Here is a 19,867-nt window from a genome sequence, read left to right on the forward strand (position 1 = left end):
TGATGTTGAGCATTTTTTCATATGTTTTCTGGCTATTTATTGTTCTTTTGAGAAGGATCTGTTCACGTCTTTTGGCCATTTTTTCATAGGGTTTTTTTTTGTTTTTTCTTACTGATTTGCTTGAGTTCTTTGTAAAATCTGGTTATTAGCCCTTTATCTGATATATAGGTTGTGAATATTTTCTCCCATTCTGTAAGTTGTCTATTTGCTCTGTTGTTTCCTTAGCTGTACAGAAGCTTTTTAGTTTAATCAAATCCCATTTATTAATTTTTATTATTGCCATAATTGACATTGGGTTTTTTTAATAAATTCTTTGTCTAAGGCAATAATTAGAAGAGTTTTTTCTACATTTTCCTCTATAATTCTTATGGTTTCATACCTTAGATCTAAGTCTTTTTTTTTTTTTTTTTTGAGACAGAGTCTCACTCTGTTGCCTGGACTAGAGTGTGGTGGTGTCAGCCTAGCTCATAGCAACCTCAAACTCCTGGGCTCAAGCGATTCTCCTGCCTCAGCCTCCCAAGTAGCTGGGACTACAGGCATGCACCACCAGGCCCGGTTAATTTTTTCTATATTTTTAGTTGCCCAACTAATTTCTATTTCTAGTATAGACGGGTCTTGCTCTTGCTCAGGTTGGTTTCGAACTTCTGACCTTGAGCGATCCTCCCGCCTCGGCCTCCTAGAGGGCTAGAATTACAGGCGTGAGCCACCTTGCCTGGCCAGATCTAAGTCTTTTATCCACCTTGAATTAATTTTTGTCAGTGGTGAGAGGTAGGGATCCTGTTTCATTCTTGTACATGTGGCTATCCAATTTTATCAGCACAATTTATTGAATAGGGTTCATTTCCCCAGTGTATGTTGTTGTCTGTTTGTCAAAGATCAGTAGGTTATACGTTTTATGTCTGGGTTTTCTGTTCTGCTTCATTGGTCTATGTCTTTATTTTTGTGCCAATACCATGCTGTTTTGCTTCCTATAGCCTTATAGTATAGTTAGAAGTCTGGTAATGTGATGCCTGTAGTTTTGTTATTTTTGGTGAAGGTTGCATTGGCTATTTGGTCTCTTTTCTGGTTCCAAAAGAAGTGTAGAATTATTTTTTCAATATCTGTGAAGTATGACTCTGGCAACTTGATAGAGATTGTGTTGAATTTGTAAATCACTTTGGGTAGTACGGACATTTTAACAAGGTTGTTTCTGCCTTTCCATTAGCATGGTATGTTTTTCCATTTGTTTATATCTTCTGCAATTTCTTTCCTCAGAGTTTTGTAGCTCTCCCTGTAGAGAACTTTCACCTCCTTGGTTAAATATATTCCTAGGTCTTTTATTTTCTTTGTAGCTATTTTGAATGATATTGAGTCTTTGATTTGACTCTTGGCTTGACTGTTATTGGTATACAGGAATGCTACTGGAAGGAAGCCTGCTCTCCAGCCTCTTTGGCCAGTATCCTTGGAGGGGAACCTAGCATGGACTGTCCAAGCTCTGGGATCAAGCAATTTCTCCCCACTATTCTGGGCTTGTGAGAGTGGAAAAGCCTCCAAGAAACTTGGTAGCCTGCTGGTCACTGAAGGCATGTGGGAGGGAGAGAGGGATCCCTCACACCCCTTCCTGGGCTTCAAGCCTCTCTGGGTTTGATCCTCACCGATATTCCCTTTCATTTATCTTCTTTCTTCTCTGGTTCACAATTTGCCTCTGTAAGTTCCCTGGAAGGCTCAGTCATGTCTATGATCTAAACTTTAGTTGCATCTCCTCTCCCCTATCCTCTATCTGAAATCCTACCTTGGCTCTAGGAAAGTTCGGCAAGCCATGCCTCTAGTCGGCCATCTTACCCCCTCCTCCGTAGCCTCCTTTTTAAGGAGGGCAGCCAATCTGTAGGCATCGTCTTTCCTTTATCTATGATTCCTGCTCTGCCTATTGATGAGCTGCTGGGTGCAGTAAAGTCAGTTTCTCAAGTCATAAGGAATGAGAAGCAGAAAAGTAGACTTCTGCAGGGGCCAGACCATTAGACTCCACTTTTTGGCTGATTAAAAACCTGCTTTCATGAGGCTGATTTCAATACGTAAGTGGTGATCAGTGGGGACAGCACCAGGAGTTGGAAGAATTAACTTTCATTTATTCAACCAACATTTACTGAGCACCTACTAAATGCCAGGAACAGGAGATACAAAAGAACAGGAGATCTTGAACCTCAAGAATCTTTTTCACAGCCAAATCAATACAGAGCAAATGGAAAGTTCTGAGAGGGCAAGGAGAAATTGTTTTTGCCTACTGGGCCAAGAAAGATGATAGAAGTGACATTTTAATTAGGCCTTGAGAGTTAATGTAAGGTCATGGGAAGCATGTTAGTCAATGAATTTTGAGCATGCTACTTGTTTTCAACCTCCTGCATATACATAGGCAGTGACAGGACAGAGGTTGGCACTTTTCAGTCAAGGACACAGTTAGAGATGCTGGATATTTAATAACAGATTCAAGACTTCCAGTTCACCTGACAATTGTCAAGGCTTGTAGTTTAATTACTGAATTCAACAAATAGGGGTAGACTTGGCCAGTGGTTTTTTTGATCTTAACAAAATTTGCCATCGAAACACTGCAGATGTTAAGTGGTTTTATTTTGGTGACAAATACTTAAGTATTAGATATTCCTTCCATTATAGGGAAAAACATTTAAGCATTTCTCCACTAATTTCTAAATTCACGGTCCACTTCTTAAATTTTGCAATTAATGGTGGCAATCATAGCAGCTTTCAGTAAACTGACCCAACTGCCTGTAGCAATAGAAATTCAGTAGCAGCTTCTGGATGCACGAGTAGCAGTGAGTTCTGAATCCCTAAGCTTACATTATAAAAGAAATTTTCCAAAAAAAAGAAAAAGAAAAACCTACAATAAGATACATATATACAGAGCTGTAAAATAAATCCATCTCAAGACAAAACTCGCAGAGTTAAAGCTGATATCATTTTTTTCTTCTCCAGATACCTTCTCAAAATACATTATCAATCACACTGAAGGCCGAACAGTCCTAATGAATTCTGACTAGAAGGAACTAGACCACAAATTTTTCTTCTATCATTTGTTTGTAGGACAACTCAGGAGGAGTTTTTGGAAATAAGGCTAAGAATTTACATGTAATTTGAAAGTTACAAACTCTTCATGGGCAGGTGTCACTTCCTGTTCTCCTGGGTCTCCTGCATTCAGTGTGGGAATTTTAGTGCTCAAGAGGTACTCACCAAGTGTCTGTTAAATGATCGAATGGTCCAATGGTCAGCAGATCTTAGAATCTGATTTTTTAAAATAGCATATTGCCCAAGGCAAGTGACATTTTAAAAATAGTTTTCAAAATTAAGGATGTTTTTGCTTACTTGAAGTCTATCTGTATTTATGAGTACCTTTAAACAATTTGGCAATAAAAGATGTGAAGACTACAAACAAGAAGAAAATTGCATACAAGGCTAATTAAAAAAAAATGAGGTGGGTTATTTTGCAATGCTAAATTAAGTTTTAGAATTTCATAATAAAGATACACTTGACCACCAATTAATAGAAAAGTACCCTTTTATTGAGAGGTAAGACAAGTGTATTTACAATATTCAATTGTTAGATAATATAATCTGATGGTGAGACTTTTTAAAGCAGCAGTATTCCAGGAATTACAATTTATAAGGGGAAAAGAAAAACATTCCAAATTATGTTTCTGTTACAGAAAATACACTTGAACAAAGACAGAAACACTTAAGGCTAAGTAGTATTAGACCTTTTCCTCCATCTCTATAGAAATAATCAAAGTACATTTTTGTCACAAAGACAGAAGGCTGATTTTTGGAAAGGAAGAAACAACAGGATGTATATAGTGTTTTCTATCAGAAGACTAGTGTGTTTAAAAATAGAGCCTCATCAAGGGTTCTGAGTAAGAAATATAACAATGCTGCCAAGCAGTCCCAAACTCACATTTGATATTAATTGCAGACTCACTTAAAACTGAAAACTGCTCCAGCCTCTCAATCTTACCAAGGACTGGGAGATTATCAAACCCTTTCAAGTCCAAATGCTTTCTAAGCTGTTGAAAAAGGGATATCTGTAACAGTGCAAAGAACATTTTGATAGAAATTCATGTCTACAAAGGAGTTAAATAATACAGATGTTCCTTACATTAACAGATACTGTTCTTGCTCTAAAAAGGTATGATAGAATTATCTAACCACTGTAAATAATACGGGTCAGTCAAAAATATGTATAACAGAGTTCTACAGGGCACCTTATATAAGTCAATCCTCAGGGTATATATATTTGACACTCTCCAAGTGAGGATATTACTCTTTTGAAGAACATTAGACACAACATTAGGCTCTTATTATTCCATGAACTATTGAGGTAGGAGTCTCCATTTGTCAATATTATCGCATTTTCACAGATATCATAAGTCAAATGCAAGTACCAAAAAACACAGTAATCCACAAGACTGAACCATTACACTATATACCAAGTCTTTCCTTCTTTAGATGAGTGAGATTGGGTGTTCTCTGTTCATCCAGATTTAAGTAAAAATAACACAAGGTGTAATATATTTTTGTGGACATGTTTGTAAATAAATACCACAAATTTCAATTCTAATTTTATGCATTAAAAAGCTTTGCAACTGTTAAAAAAAGTGAACAGTGCAATCATTAGTGGTAAAACAAATAGTACTATGGCTGTTGAAATTTGTTTTATATCTACCACAAAAGCTGCCACTGGAAAACTAAAGAAACAACTGGTGTTTCCTACTGTCAATCAGCAACTGTAGGAAAAAAAACATTATTTTTTTAGTGTCATGTTTTTAAAAACTACAGCCAGTTTAATTACAATGAAATAACTTTTAACATGTGAACTCAGGTATTTTCTTGATTAATTCAAGATGAAGAGTGAATATGAAGCATATATCATGCATAATGATTTTTGTATGTCAGGAAAAAGGTGAAAAGAAGGGAAAACTCAGATTAAATGAATAGCCCTTAAAAAAGTCCTAAGTGTAACCTTTTAACATGTTACATGTCTTAAAGTAAACATTACCAAAAGTTAATAATTTTAACTTATGAAAAACAAAATAAAAACCACTGTTACAATAAAAAAAGTAAAAAAAAAAAAAAGAAAGAAAAAAGTAAAAAAAATCATGACATGGAAAAATCCATTTGGTTTGCATCATTTAGTATCTTAAATAAAAGACTATTCAAGGAAACAAGCTATGTAACAGCTACTTCATGGTCAAGTGTTTTTTGTTAAATGCTTACATGTAATGAGTGATATAGATACTTAGCAGGTCAGATTCCCAAGAAGTAGGAGTATTTCCAGAGTGTGCTGCTAACCAAAAAAGTGCTTAGTCAGCTATAATTTAGGATCTAAAAGTAAAGCTTTGCATACAACGAAGAGTATCTAGTTTAGATTTTCACCTGGTTTTAAAATATCAAGATTCAGAAGAATGACAAAAGTTTTATTTTAACCAAGTTTATAAAAAAAAAAGTGATTCATACATCAAAACTGGGTTTTCCTTGGTTTTAATACATTAAAATGACATAATCCAATCTAACTCATGCATCACTTTCAGAGACACAGTGCAATTGGAAATATTTTTGCCATTGCAGTGGATATTTCTAAAAAGCAAACACCTATGGGTGCTCCTGAGCCTTCAAAATAAAAACAAAAGAAACAGGCACCACAGTTCTCTAAGGATGGCTGTGTTTCACAAATGTACGTTGTGGTAAAACAATACAAATAGCCTTCAAGAGTTTCAATATGCATTGTAACATGGATTTCATCTCCCTCAGTTTGCTTGCTGACTTCTCAGATCACTTGACTAGAAGCCTGTTTTCACTGCTTCTTTGCTAATTGCTGTTGGTACTTTGTAGGCTACACGTTTTAAACTTCTGTAAAGAACATTACAAGCTATTTCATGTAATTTAATTTTGTGCTGAATATTCTTCAAAGGATTTTATAAATAATACAATATTTTAAATGAGTCTTCAAATTCAATTGCTGTTATACCATATTGTTGCTTTCTCCAACTTTATCTACAAACTGTAAGGAGAAGAAAAACAGAAAATTAAAGAAAGCCTATAGCATTATAAAACATTATGTTAACATTTTAAATGTTGATTTAAAAATCCAGCTTTACAAGAAGATTTGTGGAAATTTAAGGTATGACTGACAATGATTGATTAATCCAGTACTACTCACCACTATCTTCTGACACATAAATGTGTATAAAATTTTTTTTTCTAAAAGTTATTTTTGCATGACATGTTATACATATGAATTTAAGGGTGCAACATGAAAAATGCAACACAATGAATAAAAAAATTATATAAAATGAAGATAACACTGCTAGCTTAACAAAAAAAATAAAAAAATAAAAAACTGAAATGTCAGCCATTCATGCATTAATGAACCCAATAAGATATTTCAACTGACCATTACTGTGGATCTCTTCTGGGCCTATGTAGTCTTTGAACAAACAGATTTAACTCCATTAAGTTCAATAATTAACAACAGTTATTGACTAAAAATACTTTAAATGTGTATTCTGGACTTCAGACTGAAAGTGGCAATGACATTAAAACAGATTTAATGATGCAAGCATAAATTTATAATTGTTGAATATAAATTTTAGCATTTTAGTGGTTATTTACTTTGGTTACTCCACCCCAAACATAATTTGGCTTTCTTCAGAATTCCAGATAGTGATGTAAAGACTGAAACAAAGTACTGTATATAATTAATGGAGATGTTAAAAGTTATATAACTCAAATAGTTTTAATACTATAAAATTCTAGCAATCATCTAACCATTTTTATTTCACTATTCACATTTTTACCTAAGCATTTATTATAATGAAGTTAATGGTAGGAAACAATCTATTGTATTGGGTATCCATTTATGCAAATACTGCAGAATCCTTAAATTAAGGACACAAATAATTACAATCTATAACTAGCAAGTTTCAGCCATTCTAAATACAAACAATACTGGCTACTGTATGAGTTTGGAGATAAATGCAAATGAAATCAGGGTATACTCCTATAAGCCTAGGTTCCAACGTGTTTTATATTATCACAAATAGGTGATTGGCACATTAAATCTAAAAGTTGTTCTGAAAAACTTCATGGATTCGTTAGAATTTTAAGGTAAATTTAAGTGGAGAGAAAGCATAAATTCTCTCTCTCCAAAAGTAACTTGAAATATCAGGCTGTCTTGACTGTAAGGTTCTGAGTCTAAAATTAACCTGGGGATGGAAATGGGATTAGGCTTATAGTAGTACTTATTTTTCTATGGGTAAGCCATCCTTCAGCTCTTTGAGAATTCAGTAAATGCTATGGACCTTCTCTCTAGAAACATTTATAAAAATCTGTAAACAACTTTAGGAAGCTGATAGACTCTCTGGACCTAACTAGAACTTGTGGTCTTTCTCATTTGCCTTTAAAGCCAGTGTGTCCTAGTTGTTCAGGAACTTGGAACTATAAAATTGATCCAAAGGATATGTCTGATGTGGGTCAGATCTAGAGCCAAAAGGATTGTCCCCAACTCAGCTGAATTCCAGACTATTAGATTCTCTTAGAACTCAAGGATTTTGTTTAGTTTTGAAATTTAATGATGTAGGCTAAAAGAAAGTCATCTGCAGTTGTCTTGAAATTGACTAAGTTCCCTGAGGTCAATGAAATGCCATCCTTCATTCATTTGTTCAGCAAAAGTGTTCTGAGTTTCCACTATATGCCAGGTTTTATGCTGCTCTCTGAAGGGACAACAATGACTAAAATACAGTCTGTCTCTACTGTCAAGGACTGTAGTTTCATGTGAAAACTTTTTTTTTTGACATTAAAAACAGAAGTAAATGTTATGATGGGGTGTGCACAGGAATGCTATAGAAACACAGCCCAAGCCAGCCACAGGGAGTGAAGAAAGCTTTTTCTAAGGAGGCAATATATAAATTGCATTCTGAGAGGCCTTCTGAACCTCCACTATAATTGTGAAGCTAGCAGTTTAGCATAAAATGTTTGCTGAATGAATATTGAAAGAAGGGAAGAGACTTCACTTGTCAATTTTTAAAATGTTCTGGCCAGGTGCGGTGGCTCACACCTGTAATCCTAGCACTCTGGGAGGCCGAGGCAGGAGGATTGCTCAAGGCCAGGACTTCAAAACCAGCCTGAGCAAGAGTGAGACCCTGTCTCTACTATAAATAGAAAGAAATTAATTGGCTAACTAATATATATAGAAAAAATGAGCCGGGCATGGTGGTGCATGCCTGTAGTCCCAGCTATTTGGGAGGCTGAGGCAGGAGGATTGCTTGAGCCCAGGAGTTTGAGGTTGCTGTGAGCTAGGCTGACGCCACGGCACTCACTCTAGCCTGGGCAACAAAGCAAGACTCTGTCTCAAAAAAATAAAATAAAATAAAATGTTCTCCTAATTTTGTCAAGGTGGAAAGCAAGGCATACACTGGAAAACAAATTTGAAAAGATTGTTTAAATTGTGGATAGATCTGGGAACAGAATCTCACTCTCTGACTCCTAGTATAAGTGTGTTTTATTTAACTGCCTTAATCCACTTCACTTGGTGATACAGTCTGGGAAAGAAAGTATTTGCAAGAAATAATGGTTTCCCTTTTATATTATTGCTTCTAAAATTAGAGATTATATAAAATTGAATTGAAAAATGCCTTGAACTCTCAAAGAGAAAGGTAGCATAGCATATCAATCTGAGTAATACTAAAAAATAGAGAATATTAAAAATGGATACGATGAAACAAATTTTAGGTTTTATAGGTTTAGCAATGATTATTTTCTGGTATTCATGGTAACTATGACCTATGTGATGTAACCATTTAAATTACAATAAAAAACTCATCAATTATTCAATCATGTATCAATTACTCAAGTTTCTAGAAGTAAAAAGCATCAAAGAGTATGTATTTTGATGGTTTGAAAAACACACTGCTAAATTCATGATCACTTACTGATCTAATTCCAGGTAAATTTAAGAGCGATCCAAGGACTGGCACTCTTCTAATAAAGCCAACAACCACAGGAAAGAAGCCCCTGGGAGAGGGAAAAAACAAAGTTCTTAAAATTTACACATTTTCCATTACAAAAATCAATCGCTAACCAAGTAAAAAGAAAGGATCCCATTAAAATTCTGAATGTTTTAGACTTCAAACTTAGAATTATGAATAACTACAAACATAATTTAAAATTTTGTGATTGTTGGTAAAAATGTGAGAAGCACGTACTAAGGCCTAGCTACATCATATGCTCAGATTATGAGTTATCTCAGTTCAGCTGCTGAAGATTTCTTCAACTACAGGTAAGTTGCACGGGGTGAAACTGATCAAAAGAAAGGGACTGTCCAGACCACATGTATAGAACTGTGAACATAATAATACTATCATTTATTGAATAAATACCAAGTGTCAACACACTTAGTTAACATGGAGAAACTATCTGATAGACGGTAATCCTCACAGTATGTCTCATTTTTTGGTAGAAACATAAGTCTACAGAAGTTACACAGATTCTAACCATTTTAAAATCAACTGTGGATCAGTTAAGCCACCTCACTAGAGGAAGAGAAGGAAACAGTTTATATAAAAATGCATAGGCCCAGCGCGGTGGCTCACGCGTAATCCTAGCACTCTGGGAAGACTAGGCGGGCGGATTGCTGGAGGTCAGGAGTTCGAAACCAGCCTGAGGAAGAGTGAGACCCCGTCTCTACTATAAATAGAAAGAAATTAATTGGCCAACTAATATGTATAGAAAAAATTAGCCGGGCATGGTGGCGCATGCCTGTAGTCCCAGCTACTCGGGAGGCTGAGGCAGAAGGATCGCTTGAGCCCAGGACTTTGAGGTTGCTGTGAGCTAGGCTGACGCCATGGCACTCACTCTAGCCTGGGCAACAAAGCGAGACTCTGTCTCAAAAAAATAATAATAATAAAATAAAAATAAAAATGCATAGGAAATAAACCTTTTCTGGGTCTTAAAATTAGGCACGGTAATATAATAAAATATATATTTGTTCTTGGACCCCATTTTCTGGCATAGGACTCAAAAAATCCTTAAGACTCTCCATAAGGCGATGTCTTTTTGTAAGCTAATGAGTTGACTGGTGGCTGGCAGCCTAGGAAGCCTCACAATGGGGGCTGGTTACCAGAAAGACCAAGGCAGGATTAGAGGGTTGGGAGTTTCAGCTCCACCCTCAACATTCCAGGGAGGCAAGATGGGCTGAAGGTGGAGCTGATCACCAATGGCCAATGATTTAATCAATCGCATCTATGTAATGAAGCCTCCATAAAAACCCCAAAAGACAGATTGGTGAGCGTCCAGCTAGCTAGACGTGTGAAGGTTCCTGGGGGTAGCTCACCCTGGAAGGAATGGAAGCTCAATCTTCCCTCACATCTTGCTTCATGTATCTCTTTATCTGTACGCTTTGTAATATCCTTTATAACAAACCGGTAAATGTAAGAAAGTGCTTCCCTGAGTTCTGGGAGCTGCTCTAGTAAATTAACTGAACCCAAGGAGGATGTCGTGGGAACCCCAATTTATAGCTGCTCGGTCAGAAACACCGGTAAAACCACCTGGAGCTTGAGATTGACATCAGAGGGGTAGTCTTGTGGGACTGAGCCCTCAACCTGTGTGATCTAGTGCTATCTCCATGCAGAGCCGTATCAGAATTGAATTGGAGGACACCCAGCTGGTGTCAGCTGCAGAATTGATTGCTTGTTTTGTGAAGGAAAAACCCCCACTCATTTGGTCACAGAAGTCTACTGTACTGATTATGGTGTGAGAGCAGAGGAAAAACAGTTTATGTTTTCTCCACACAGAGGCATATAGGAATGAAAACACTAAAATGAATAGAATTTCTATTATCAATCTGCAGAAGTCAAAATATATGGACTAAAGGAAGAGTTAAATAGAAAGCAGGATTTTTTAAAATACAGAAATAGTTCTTATGTTGACGGTATATGTATACATTTCCAAGACAATCGCAATTGTTGGTATTTAAAAAAATATAACAGTATGCAATTTCAAATGCTATTATTTAGAATTATAAGCATCTAGAAAAACAATGCCAAAGACTATTGGCACTATATCTTATACTAAGAATATCTTAGAACATAACAAAACCGGGTATTTTAAACTTCTCTAAACTGTGAAGCCAATGTATTATTTCAACTTTATCAATGATGCTAAGACTCCCCATCTTTATTCATCTCATAGGATCAGCTTTGGCTTTTAACCTTCATTGCTAAGATCCCTACATAATTGAGAAAGCCAATAGATTCTCTTAGTCCTTAAATTGCTTGAGTTTTCTGATGCAAGATACACCTGCTGTGATAAACTCCTCTTCCTTACTCTCTTCTCTCTTAGCCACTAAGATCCTTACTCCTAGTTCCTCTCCTACACCATCCCCTAGTCTCTTCTTTCTCCACCTACCCTAAAATGTCAGGAGTGTTCCAAGATTCCAATTAAGCAGATCTCTATATTCTGTACTGTATCAGCAGCCTCTTGACTGGCTTCCCTGCCTTCAGTTTTTCTTTTTACTATACACTTTATTCTGATCAGACCAATTTCCTAAAACATCTACCTGGTTATATCACTCCTGGCTTAAAAATCTTTGTGGCACCCCCTTCCTCGAATACTGCTCCCTAGCAGAGATTTGACTACAGGATAAAATATGCTTTTCCTAACAAGTCATCAAAGGAAGTTTGCAACCTGGCTCCAAACTTCCTTTTCATTCTCATCACCAACCATTTCCTTCCATTTACCGTGTGTTACTGTTCTATGGGACTCTTTCATTCTTTCCAGAATAAGCTGTATACTTTCAGGACACTGTCTATTCCTACTGTCTGGTTAACAGTCCTTCTCCTCCTCATTTATAGGATGAATTCTTACCCACTCTTCAAGGCCCAGTTTATCAGTAACTTCTTATCTTTCCCTGGATTTATTAATTCCTTCTGTAATTACATTCCTATAATATTTTGCATAATGCTATAATAGCATTATGAATATATCCTACTGATATCTTTACAGTCTATTTCCCATGTTAGAAAAGAGAGATTCCCTAAAGCAGATTTGATACTTAATTCATTTTATGTCTCCTGTGGGTAACACAGTGACTGGTAGGTATTAATATAACACAAAGGATATGCATTTCTTGAATAAATAATTAAGAGCAACCTTTTCTCATATGCATACTATTATATGTTTACTTGCTAACTGGCATTTGCAAAATATTAACTGATCAATTTTTCCCATAGTGTATTTGATACAGCATTTTCCAATATTTATCTGCACTAAACAAATTGCCATCAATTGGCAATAACTGTGAAGTATAAGGTTCTACACACTAAAATGCTGGATTTATTGATCACTGCTTAACTGATGAAAATATTAAACATAAAGATAATGCCTTAAAATGCCAATAAAACGAATTTTATTGCTTTAACAATACAAGATAGTTTATACTATTACCTAGGTAAACATTTACATTTGATAAACACTTTTATAATTGATTGATCCAAAACTGTAATAAAAGATTCAACCTAAACAAAATTCTTTTTAAGGAAATGATCATCTTCTTACACTGATGCAAAATCTCGGTTTTCCATAATAATTATCTGACATGATGGCTTACTTAAATAGAAAATGATTGCCTTACCTGAATAAGAGAAAGAATCCATAAATTTCGAAGATCATGCCTATCAAAGGCCAGCCAATAAGGACTACAAATACACCACCCAGAAAAAATCCTGTAGCTTTCATTTTATGTTTTTGAAAGAAGAATCTGAATGTTCTTTCTAAACCAATTACAAAAGCCAAGCCAGCCACAAATAAAACCTAGAAGAGAAAGAAAATGCAAAACAGAAAAAGCAGTTAAACACACTGCATAAATTTGAAAAGTTAGGTCAAAGCTAAATATAATAAAAAGAAAAACGTTTGTTTGGCTTTTAATGTGGGCAATTGGTCAGAGAAAACTGCAATGCATAACCAAGAAGCAAAACCAAGGAGTGGGTTAAGCATGTTAAAGCTGTAGTTGTATTCCACTTGTCTCATTCCTCTTCTATCTTGATTAAATGGAGAAAAAGAGAAACGAAAAAAGATTAGACGTTACCAAGGGGCATCTGCATTTGCAGCAGTTTTCCTAGTTCTAGCTGGATGAGGATGGTTTAGTAAAGCTGATGAGTTGGCAAGGCATAAAGAGGAAAGCTGCCCATAAATGTCACCCAGAGGTATTCCCACCTGGTTCTGAAATATTCATTATAGGCTATAGGAGTTTCTATGGATGGGAGAAATACTGACATAGCTTAGTTTTTAGTAGAAGAAACAATGCAAAGTCAGAAAGAAGTTTCCAGTTCTGTTAATTCCAGGATATCTGGTGGTAGCAGAAATAAAATTACAACCATGTGTTCAAATATACATATATATTGAATGTTTTCTGACCATGGACAAGTAATGGTGATCTATTAAAAGCTTGCTTTTTCCTGTGTTTTATTTCCAAATACTTGTCCTCCCCCATTTACTTTCTTTAGTGAAAAATATTTCACTTAATATATATTAAGCCTAAAGGTTAAGTTTCATATTTTGGGACACCAATGCTGTTTATATTATCCTTTATTAAAACATCAATTTTGTGTAATTTTGCTATCCTTTATCTTTTCCTATTTCCAGTGAAAAGTCTAATGGTATATATGCTTCAAAAGATATTTAATCATTTTTCAGTGACTTATTGTCTTCTTAGAATGGTTATTTTTTATTTCTAGAACTCTTACATAACCTTACACACGGATAGCATAGTACACATTCCAAACAAACAATACACACCCCATTCTATGTAAGTCAGCCACTAAAATAGAGATACATATTTTTAAAAGGTTTTTAGAAATCTGTTTATGTTATACAGCTGAATCAAACGTGAAGTCTCAGATGTTTAAAGTCAAAATATTTTAACAAATTTCCCCAAACATGGGACTATTAAGTCATTTATTTTGAATTCCTATTTAGAAGTTGTCTTCATTAATCTGTTATAAATCACATAACAAACACTTAATAGAGCAGTTATGGAATTAGAAAACCTCATTAAGTGTTTACCTTTTATGTAAAAAGAAAACTGACAGGTTTCATTCCTGATGGAAATAGAGGATGTAATAGAAATTACATTATGAGTAATAGTGAATTATTTTTCCCAAATTTAATAGCAGGTAATAATTCATTTGTAGTTAAAATTTCCTATGAATTTAGTTAAAATATATATTCAAAAACTCACATTTCCAATAGCCAGTAGTGCTTTGTCAAAAAAGAGAATCATTCCAAAGAACAGGAAAAACACTCCAAATCCTGTTAATCCCATTCCAATTTCTGCAATATAAGTTATATGGTTAAGGGTAGAGAAAAATTAAAGTCACATTAACATCCCTGTAAATTAGGTGAAAAAATATTCCCACTTTTTCTTTTGGTTGATATAAGAAATAGGTACACAACATTGCAGGTTACCTTCATAATGACACTCATTAAGATCTATAACAAATTTAATTAACATCAGCATGTTACTTCAAAATTTAAAACATGAATGGAAATTTCTAACCCTTAAATATGAGATAGTATTTCTCAAACATAGCCATAATAGAAAAAGATAAATCAGGATTCTAAACCGTTGGTTATATATTTTTTTCCCCTCCCAAGAACCTCTCTGGCATCAGACTTAAATATATACGTTCCCTTTAATTATTTATCTCCTTTCATATTCTATGATTATTACTTATATGTACAATATCTGTAGTTCCTTCTTACCCTTATTAAAATTAATTCCTTTTTTATTCCATTAGAAATGTTATGGTAGGTCAGCACAATATACTTCATCCAATTATATACTATTTGTTACAATGGCAACAAGAAATATTTTGTGAATCATGGTTAACAGTTTTCTCAAAAGTTAATTTTCAGAAGGTCAGGCATCACTTTTAACTTCTTGTTGGCTTATTATAGATTTATCATCTAAAAATTTATCTGAACTATGAATCCATTCACATATTTAGTCTAGAGTCCTAAAATCACCTCTCCAAAGTTTCAAAGAATACTGTTTTACCTAATATAAATATTCTAGGCTTTCCTTCTTTCATTTGAAAACAAAGAATTGTTGATCAACTATTATATTAGATGTGAGGAAGTGTTCTAGGTAACAAATACACAGCGGTGGACAAAGTGCAAGCTTTAAAGTCTATATATAAAGTCTGTATATAAAATTAATAATTTTACTGACCTTACATTCTCTACATCTTATCTTTATTTAGGATGAAAAGTCTTAACTAATGTGACAGATGTACTCTTCTGTTAATGCTACAAAGCACAATCTACTAAATCACCTCTTTGATCATTTTAGTTTTGTTTTTAGGAAGTAGCCACCAATCCTTATTTGATTCAGAACCACTATCTGCATATGGATAATGAGTCAGAGCAGAAGCCATCGCATTTTCGGAAACACAGTTTTAAATACACTATTAGAGATTTCTGATCTGCTACTTAACTTGTTTTGCCTCAGTTCCAGAAAGCTAAAACCTAGGTCACAGCTACTTTAAAAAAAAAAATCTTAAGTCATATAAAATGTTCTGATGACTTGAAAATTTGTGTCAGCTTTAGCTTTTTCTACATCCCGCAGCAAATCAATTTCCTGGCAACTACTGCCTTCCATTCTAGCCACTTTTTTCTCTCAGAGACAGTCTGAAAGAATTTAGGTACCTGTCTATAAATATGCCAATTTAAGGGTATTCCACAGACACACATTCTTACGAAAATTTGAGGCTGATATTTTCATGCTTAAATGCTCTAGAGATTTATCAAAGTAACTGTTTAGGTAACAGAAATAATTCCTAGGGGCAAATATGGACAAAAGGGCAAGTAAAATTCCATGAAAAAACTATTTAGTAGTCAAGATATAATCATTTGCAGCTTTTAGTTGACTATGACTAATTTCCTCCTTTTCACAAATTGATTACATAAAAATTTTGAGATGTTTGTTCATTAGGAAATTATACAGCAATACATCTACTGTGCATTGAGAATTTACCATGAATTAGGCCTTATGAGGCGCTTCACGTACCTTATATAACTTAATACTCCCAATACTACTGGAATGTAGATATAATTACATCATTTTAAGGATGGAGGAAATTCAAGGTTAGAGAGTTGACTTCAGTTGCCTAAAGTCATACTTCTAGTTAAGCATTTGCACTTTGGTTTTGAGTCCAAAGCCCATATACTTAACCATTATGCTGTATTTCTTCTCACAGAATCTTTTTTTCAGGTTAAATATGTTTGGTTAAATGAAACCCAAGGGCTTTGGAGTATACTTAACTTATGGGGGAAGTGTCTTTTAGGTGATTCAAGTTTAATATTAGTTATCTAACATAACTAAGTAGAAGCCAGTAGAGCTATTAAAAATTGACTGTAGTGAAAAAGGATGATGTCTGAGTATGGTTTACCATTTAATGAAGTGTTTATAAAAATATCTTGTAATTCCTTTAACAACATTAGCAGGTAAGAAGTAGCACTGGCCTCATGTTTCATATGGGTAACTGAGGACCCAGAGAGATTAAGTAATTTGCCCTTTATCAAAGAATCAGCAAAAGCGAGCATGTGGTTGTGGTGGTGGTGTAGAATCAGAAGTCAATCATACTTCTAACTCCATAGTCAAGGGACCTACAGCTACAACATGGCAACCGAAACATTCCTGCTACTTTATACAATATAGTCCACAGGAACAGTTACCTGTAACATCTTTGCCAGACCTGGCACTGGCATGAAATTGACAATTCTTCCCCCCAGAATTATACCCAGTAAAATAAATTTATCTTCCTCTCACATAGTACCAAACTTTCATTCTTCCTGCCCACAAGTTAAAAAGTAAATCTGATAAAAAGCAATCTAATATAACTAATCTACCTAACATAAAAAGCATGTTATGGAAATTTTATAGGGAAAGACAAGCATAATCCGGTGGCAAACACTGTTAGCATTTTGGTATCTTATTCACGATTTTTTAAAAGCAGCATTGTCTTTTATTTTCCCTTTAAAAATCAGAAGTTGGCCGGGCGCGGTGGCTCACGCCTGTAATCCTAGCACTTTGGGAGGCCGAGGCGGGCGGATCGCTCAAGGTCAGGAGTTCAAAACCAGCCTGAGCGAGACCCCATCTCTACCAAAAATAGAAAGAAATTAATTGACCAACTAAAAATATATATATACAAAAAATTAGCCGGGCATGGTGGCGCATGCCTGTAGTCCCAGCTACTCGGGAGGCTGAGGCAGTAGGATCGCTGAGCCCAGGAGATTGAGGTTGCTGTGAGCCAGGCTGATGCCACGGCACTCACTCTAGCCTGGGCAACAAAGTGAGACTGTCTCAAAAAAAAAAAAAAAAAAAAAATCAGAAGTGATACAAAAAAGAAATCAGTTTAGTATCAACTGTATTGAATAACTCAATTGAATAGCACAGTAATTTAGTCAATGTGACGAAATGAAGATTTAGAGGCAGCATGGGAACTGCCTCTCCCCCATCCCTCTGAATAAATCTTGCTTTTTGTTTGTTTGTTTCTGTGGGGTGGTGCGAGTGCTATTACAGAATCCCTTAAAACAATCAGGAATTGCCATTTACACTACTCTGATCAGTGCTTGGTCACCCTCTTCTAGAATCAAAATCCCAGAATAATCCTGGCAAATAACTCGAATGATGGCCAATCTCTGTAGTTAAACACACACACACACACACACACACACACACACACACACACACACACACACCCTCGAAATCCAAAAAGCTTTTGGCTCACTAATCATTTTATGTTTCAATCTACTGCCTCACCTAAAACATCTGGCAAGTGAACAGCAAAGTGTGAAATTTTATCTTCCTCTCCAATTTAGTGAAGTGAGAACACTTCCTATTCTGCCCATAGTCCAACACCACCCTCCTGCTCTGGTTTTTGGAAGGATGTAAATTAAGCACTCATCACTATAATAAGTCTTCAATAGAAGAGAATCTCTATACAAAGGATAATTTTTTTTATATATATTTAATGTCACAGACACAGATTATTCTAAGGTCTCAAATAAAGTTTATATCAAGTATTCTTAGATGCCAGTAGGGTATAGTGATAAGAACAGAGGTTTCTGAGTCAGTAAACCTGGGATCCATGCTTTGTTTCTGTCACTTTTCTTATGACCATGTACTGCATTTCTTTTGTGCCTCACTTAATTTATAAAAGGGGTGTTCCTCTCTACCTTACAGGACTCTTATAAGAATGATGCATAATGACTTACATAAAAGCACATGGTCAAGGGAAAGAAATATCTTTACACAATTGCTCGTAATTACAATTACAGTAGATCTCCTCCCTCTCCAAAAACATTACTCTTGTATTTTATTTCTTCTGATTAGAACAGGTGAGACCAATGGACCAAAATGGTCAATCCTCCTGGGCCAGAGCAGGTGGCCCCAAGGTGCAGACCCTGTGCAACCTCAGGAGGGAAGACAGCCTGACTGGGGTGGCAGTATGTGTAGGAGACCTTAGAAGCTCTGTGAAGTTCAAGTCTGCCACCACTTGAATCTAAACACTAAGATTCCACGTTAAAATAGGGCATTTAAAATTAAGTTCTACTTTCAATCCACTGCTTAATTCCTCAAAGCTTGAAAATCTGAGTCATTTAGCTGGAATAAGAAATGAAGGCATGGCAGATAAGGCAAAATGAGACAAAAAGAGAATATCACCATCATCAAAAGAAAGCACAGAGCTTGGGCAGATATGTAAATTATAAAACGACTAAGATTGACAAGAAGTGGCAGAAAAGTGGAAATGTTATATCGAAAGAAAAGGAAACAGATAGCAATGCTAACCATAAGAGATGAGATAGGCCTGGAGAACTCTGTGGCAGGCAGAAAGGGATGCTAAAACAATAAAACATGCCACAAAGCACAATATACAATACTAAAGAAAGAAATCCTTTAACCGAACACAAGTGGCTTTTTACTACTGTTGAAACTTTAGCTGGTAGATACGTGAAGTCGTTTCAAGAGATTTTTTTTTTTTTAAGGCTGCTTTCAGTAGTGGCAAAACGCGAATATTCAAAGTGCTGTATTTAATTGTAAGCACATTTCCAAAAGGAGCGTGCAGTAGGTGACATTTAAAACACCGCCTACCAAACAACCAAAGAGCCATTGGCTTGTAGAAGACCCCTAGTCTGTCACGTGCAGAAATGACCCCGAGTGGGCCGCGAGCACCGCGCAAACTTTCTCTTGTGGCAGTCCCCCAGAACAAAGCGCCCAACTCACTGTGGGCGAGGAGGGCAGCGCGACCCTGGCACGAAACAGAGGCTCAGCTCAAGCTTCCCCCTCCCCAGCTCGGGCGTCCCACCCAGCCGCACTGACTCTCCTCCCCGGCCAGGTCTGCCGCCGCAAATCTAGCTCCAGCCCCCAGAAGGCAGCCCTCCGGGTCCCAGCAGTCCTAGCTCCGTCTGGCAGGCCGCCGCCCCCATCGCGGAGCTTCATTCATTGACCCTGGAGGAGGGACCGGCGGGAGAGACCCAGCCCGAGCGAGGCGTGCGCGGGACCCGAGGCGGGGGGCCCGGGGCAGCTGCTTACTCTGGGTGTCCGTTAAGGAGATCATGGCTGCAGCGGTGAGGGCAGTGATGGCAGCACCTCAGAACGCCCAGGGTGGGAAGCTGAGTCGTGAGAAAAGAGACTGGGTAGAGCCCAGGCAAGAGCCGCCACGTCTTCCGGAAACACGCAGCCGCCCCAGCCCCGCTTCAAGACCTCTTTCTATTGGCTAAACCCGCTCCCAATCTCAACCAATAACCGGTGGTTTTGTTCGATGAC

At 36.2% G+C, this 19,867-nt stretch overlaps 1 protein-coding gene across 1 annotated transcript; it reads right to left on the reverse strand.

Moving 5' to 3' along the window:
• Positions 1-5,444: 5,444 nt before the first annotated feature.
• Positions 5,445-19,802, reverse strand: GOLT1B (golgi transport 1B). Its single transcript, XM_012785496.2, has 5 exons — positions 19,634-19,802; positions 14,276-14,367; positions 12,671-12,849; positions 8,973-9,054; positions 5,445-6,043 (listed from the first exon to the last, which is right to left on the reverse strand). The coding sequence occupies exons 1-5, from the start codon at positions 19,656-19,658 to the stop codon at positions 6,005-6,007; spliced, it is 417 nt and encodes a 138-aa protein (XP_012640950.1). The 5' UTR covers positions 19,659-19,802; the 3' UTR covers positions 5,445-6,004.
• Positions 19,803-19,867: the final 65 nt, after the last annotated feature.

Source organism: Microcebus murinus, chromosome 10 (genome assembly GCF_040939455.1).
Source record: "Microcebus murinus isolate Inina chromosome 10, M.murinus_Inina_mat1.0, whole genome shotgun sequence".
NCBI lineage: Eukaryota > Metazoa > Chordata > Mammalia > Primates > Cheirogaleidae > Microcebus > Microcebus murinus.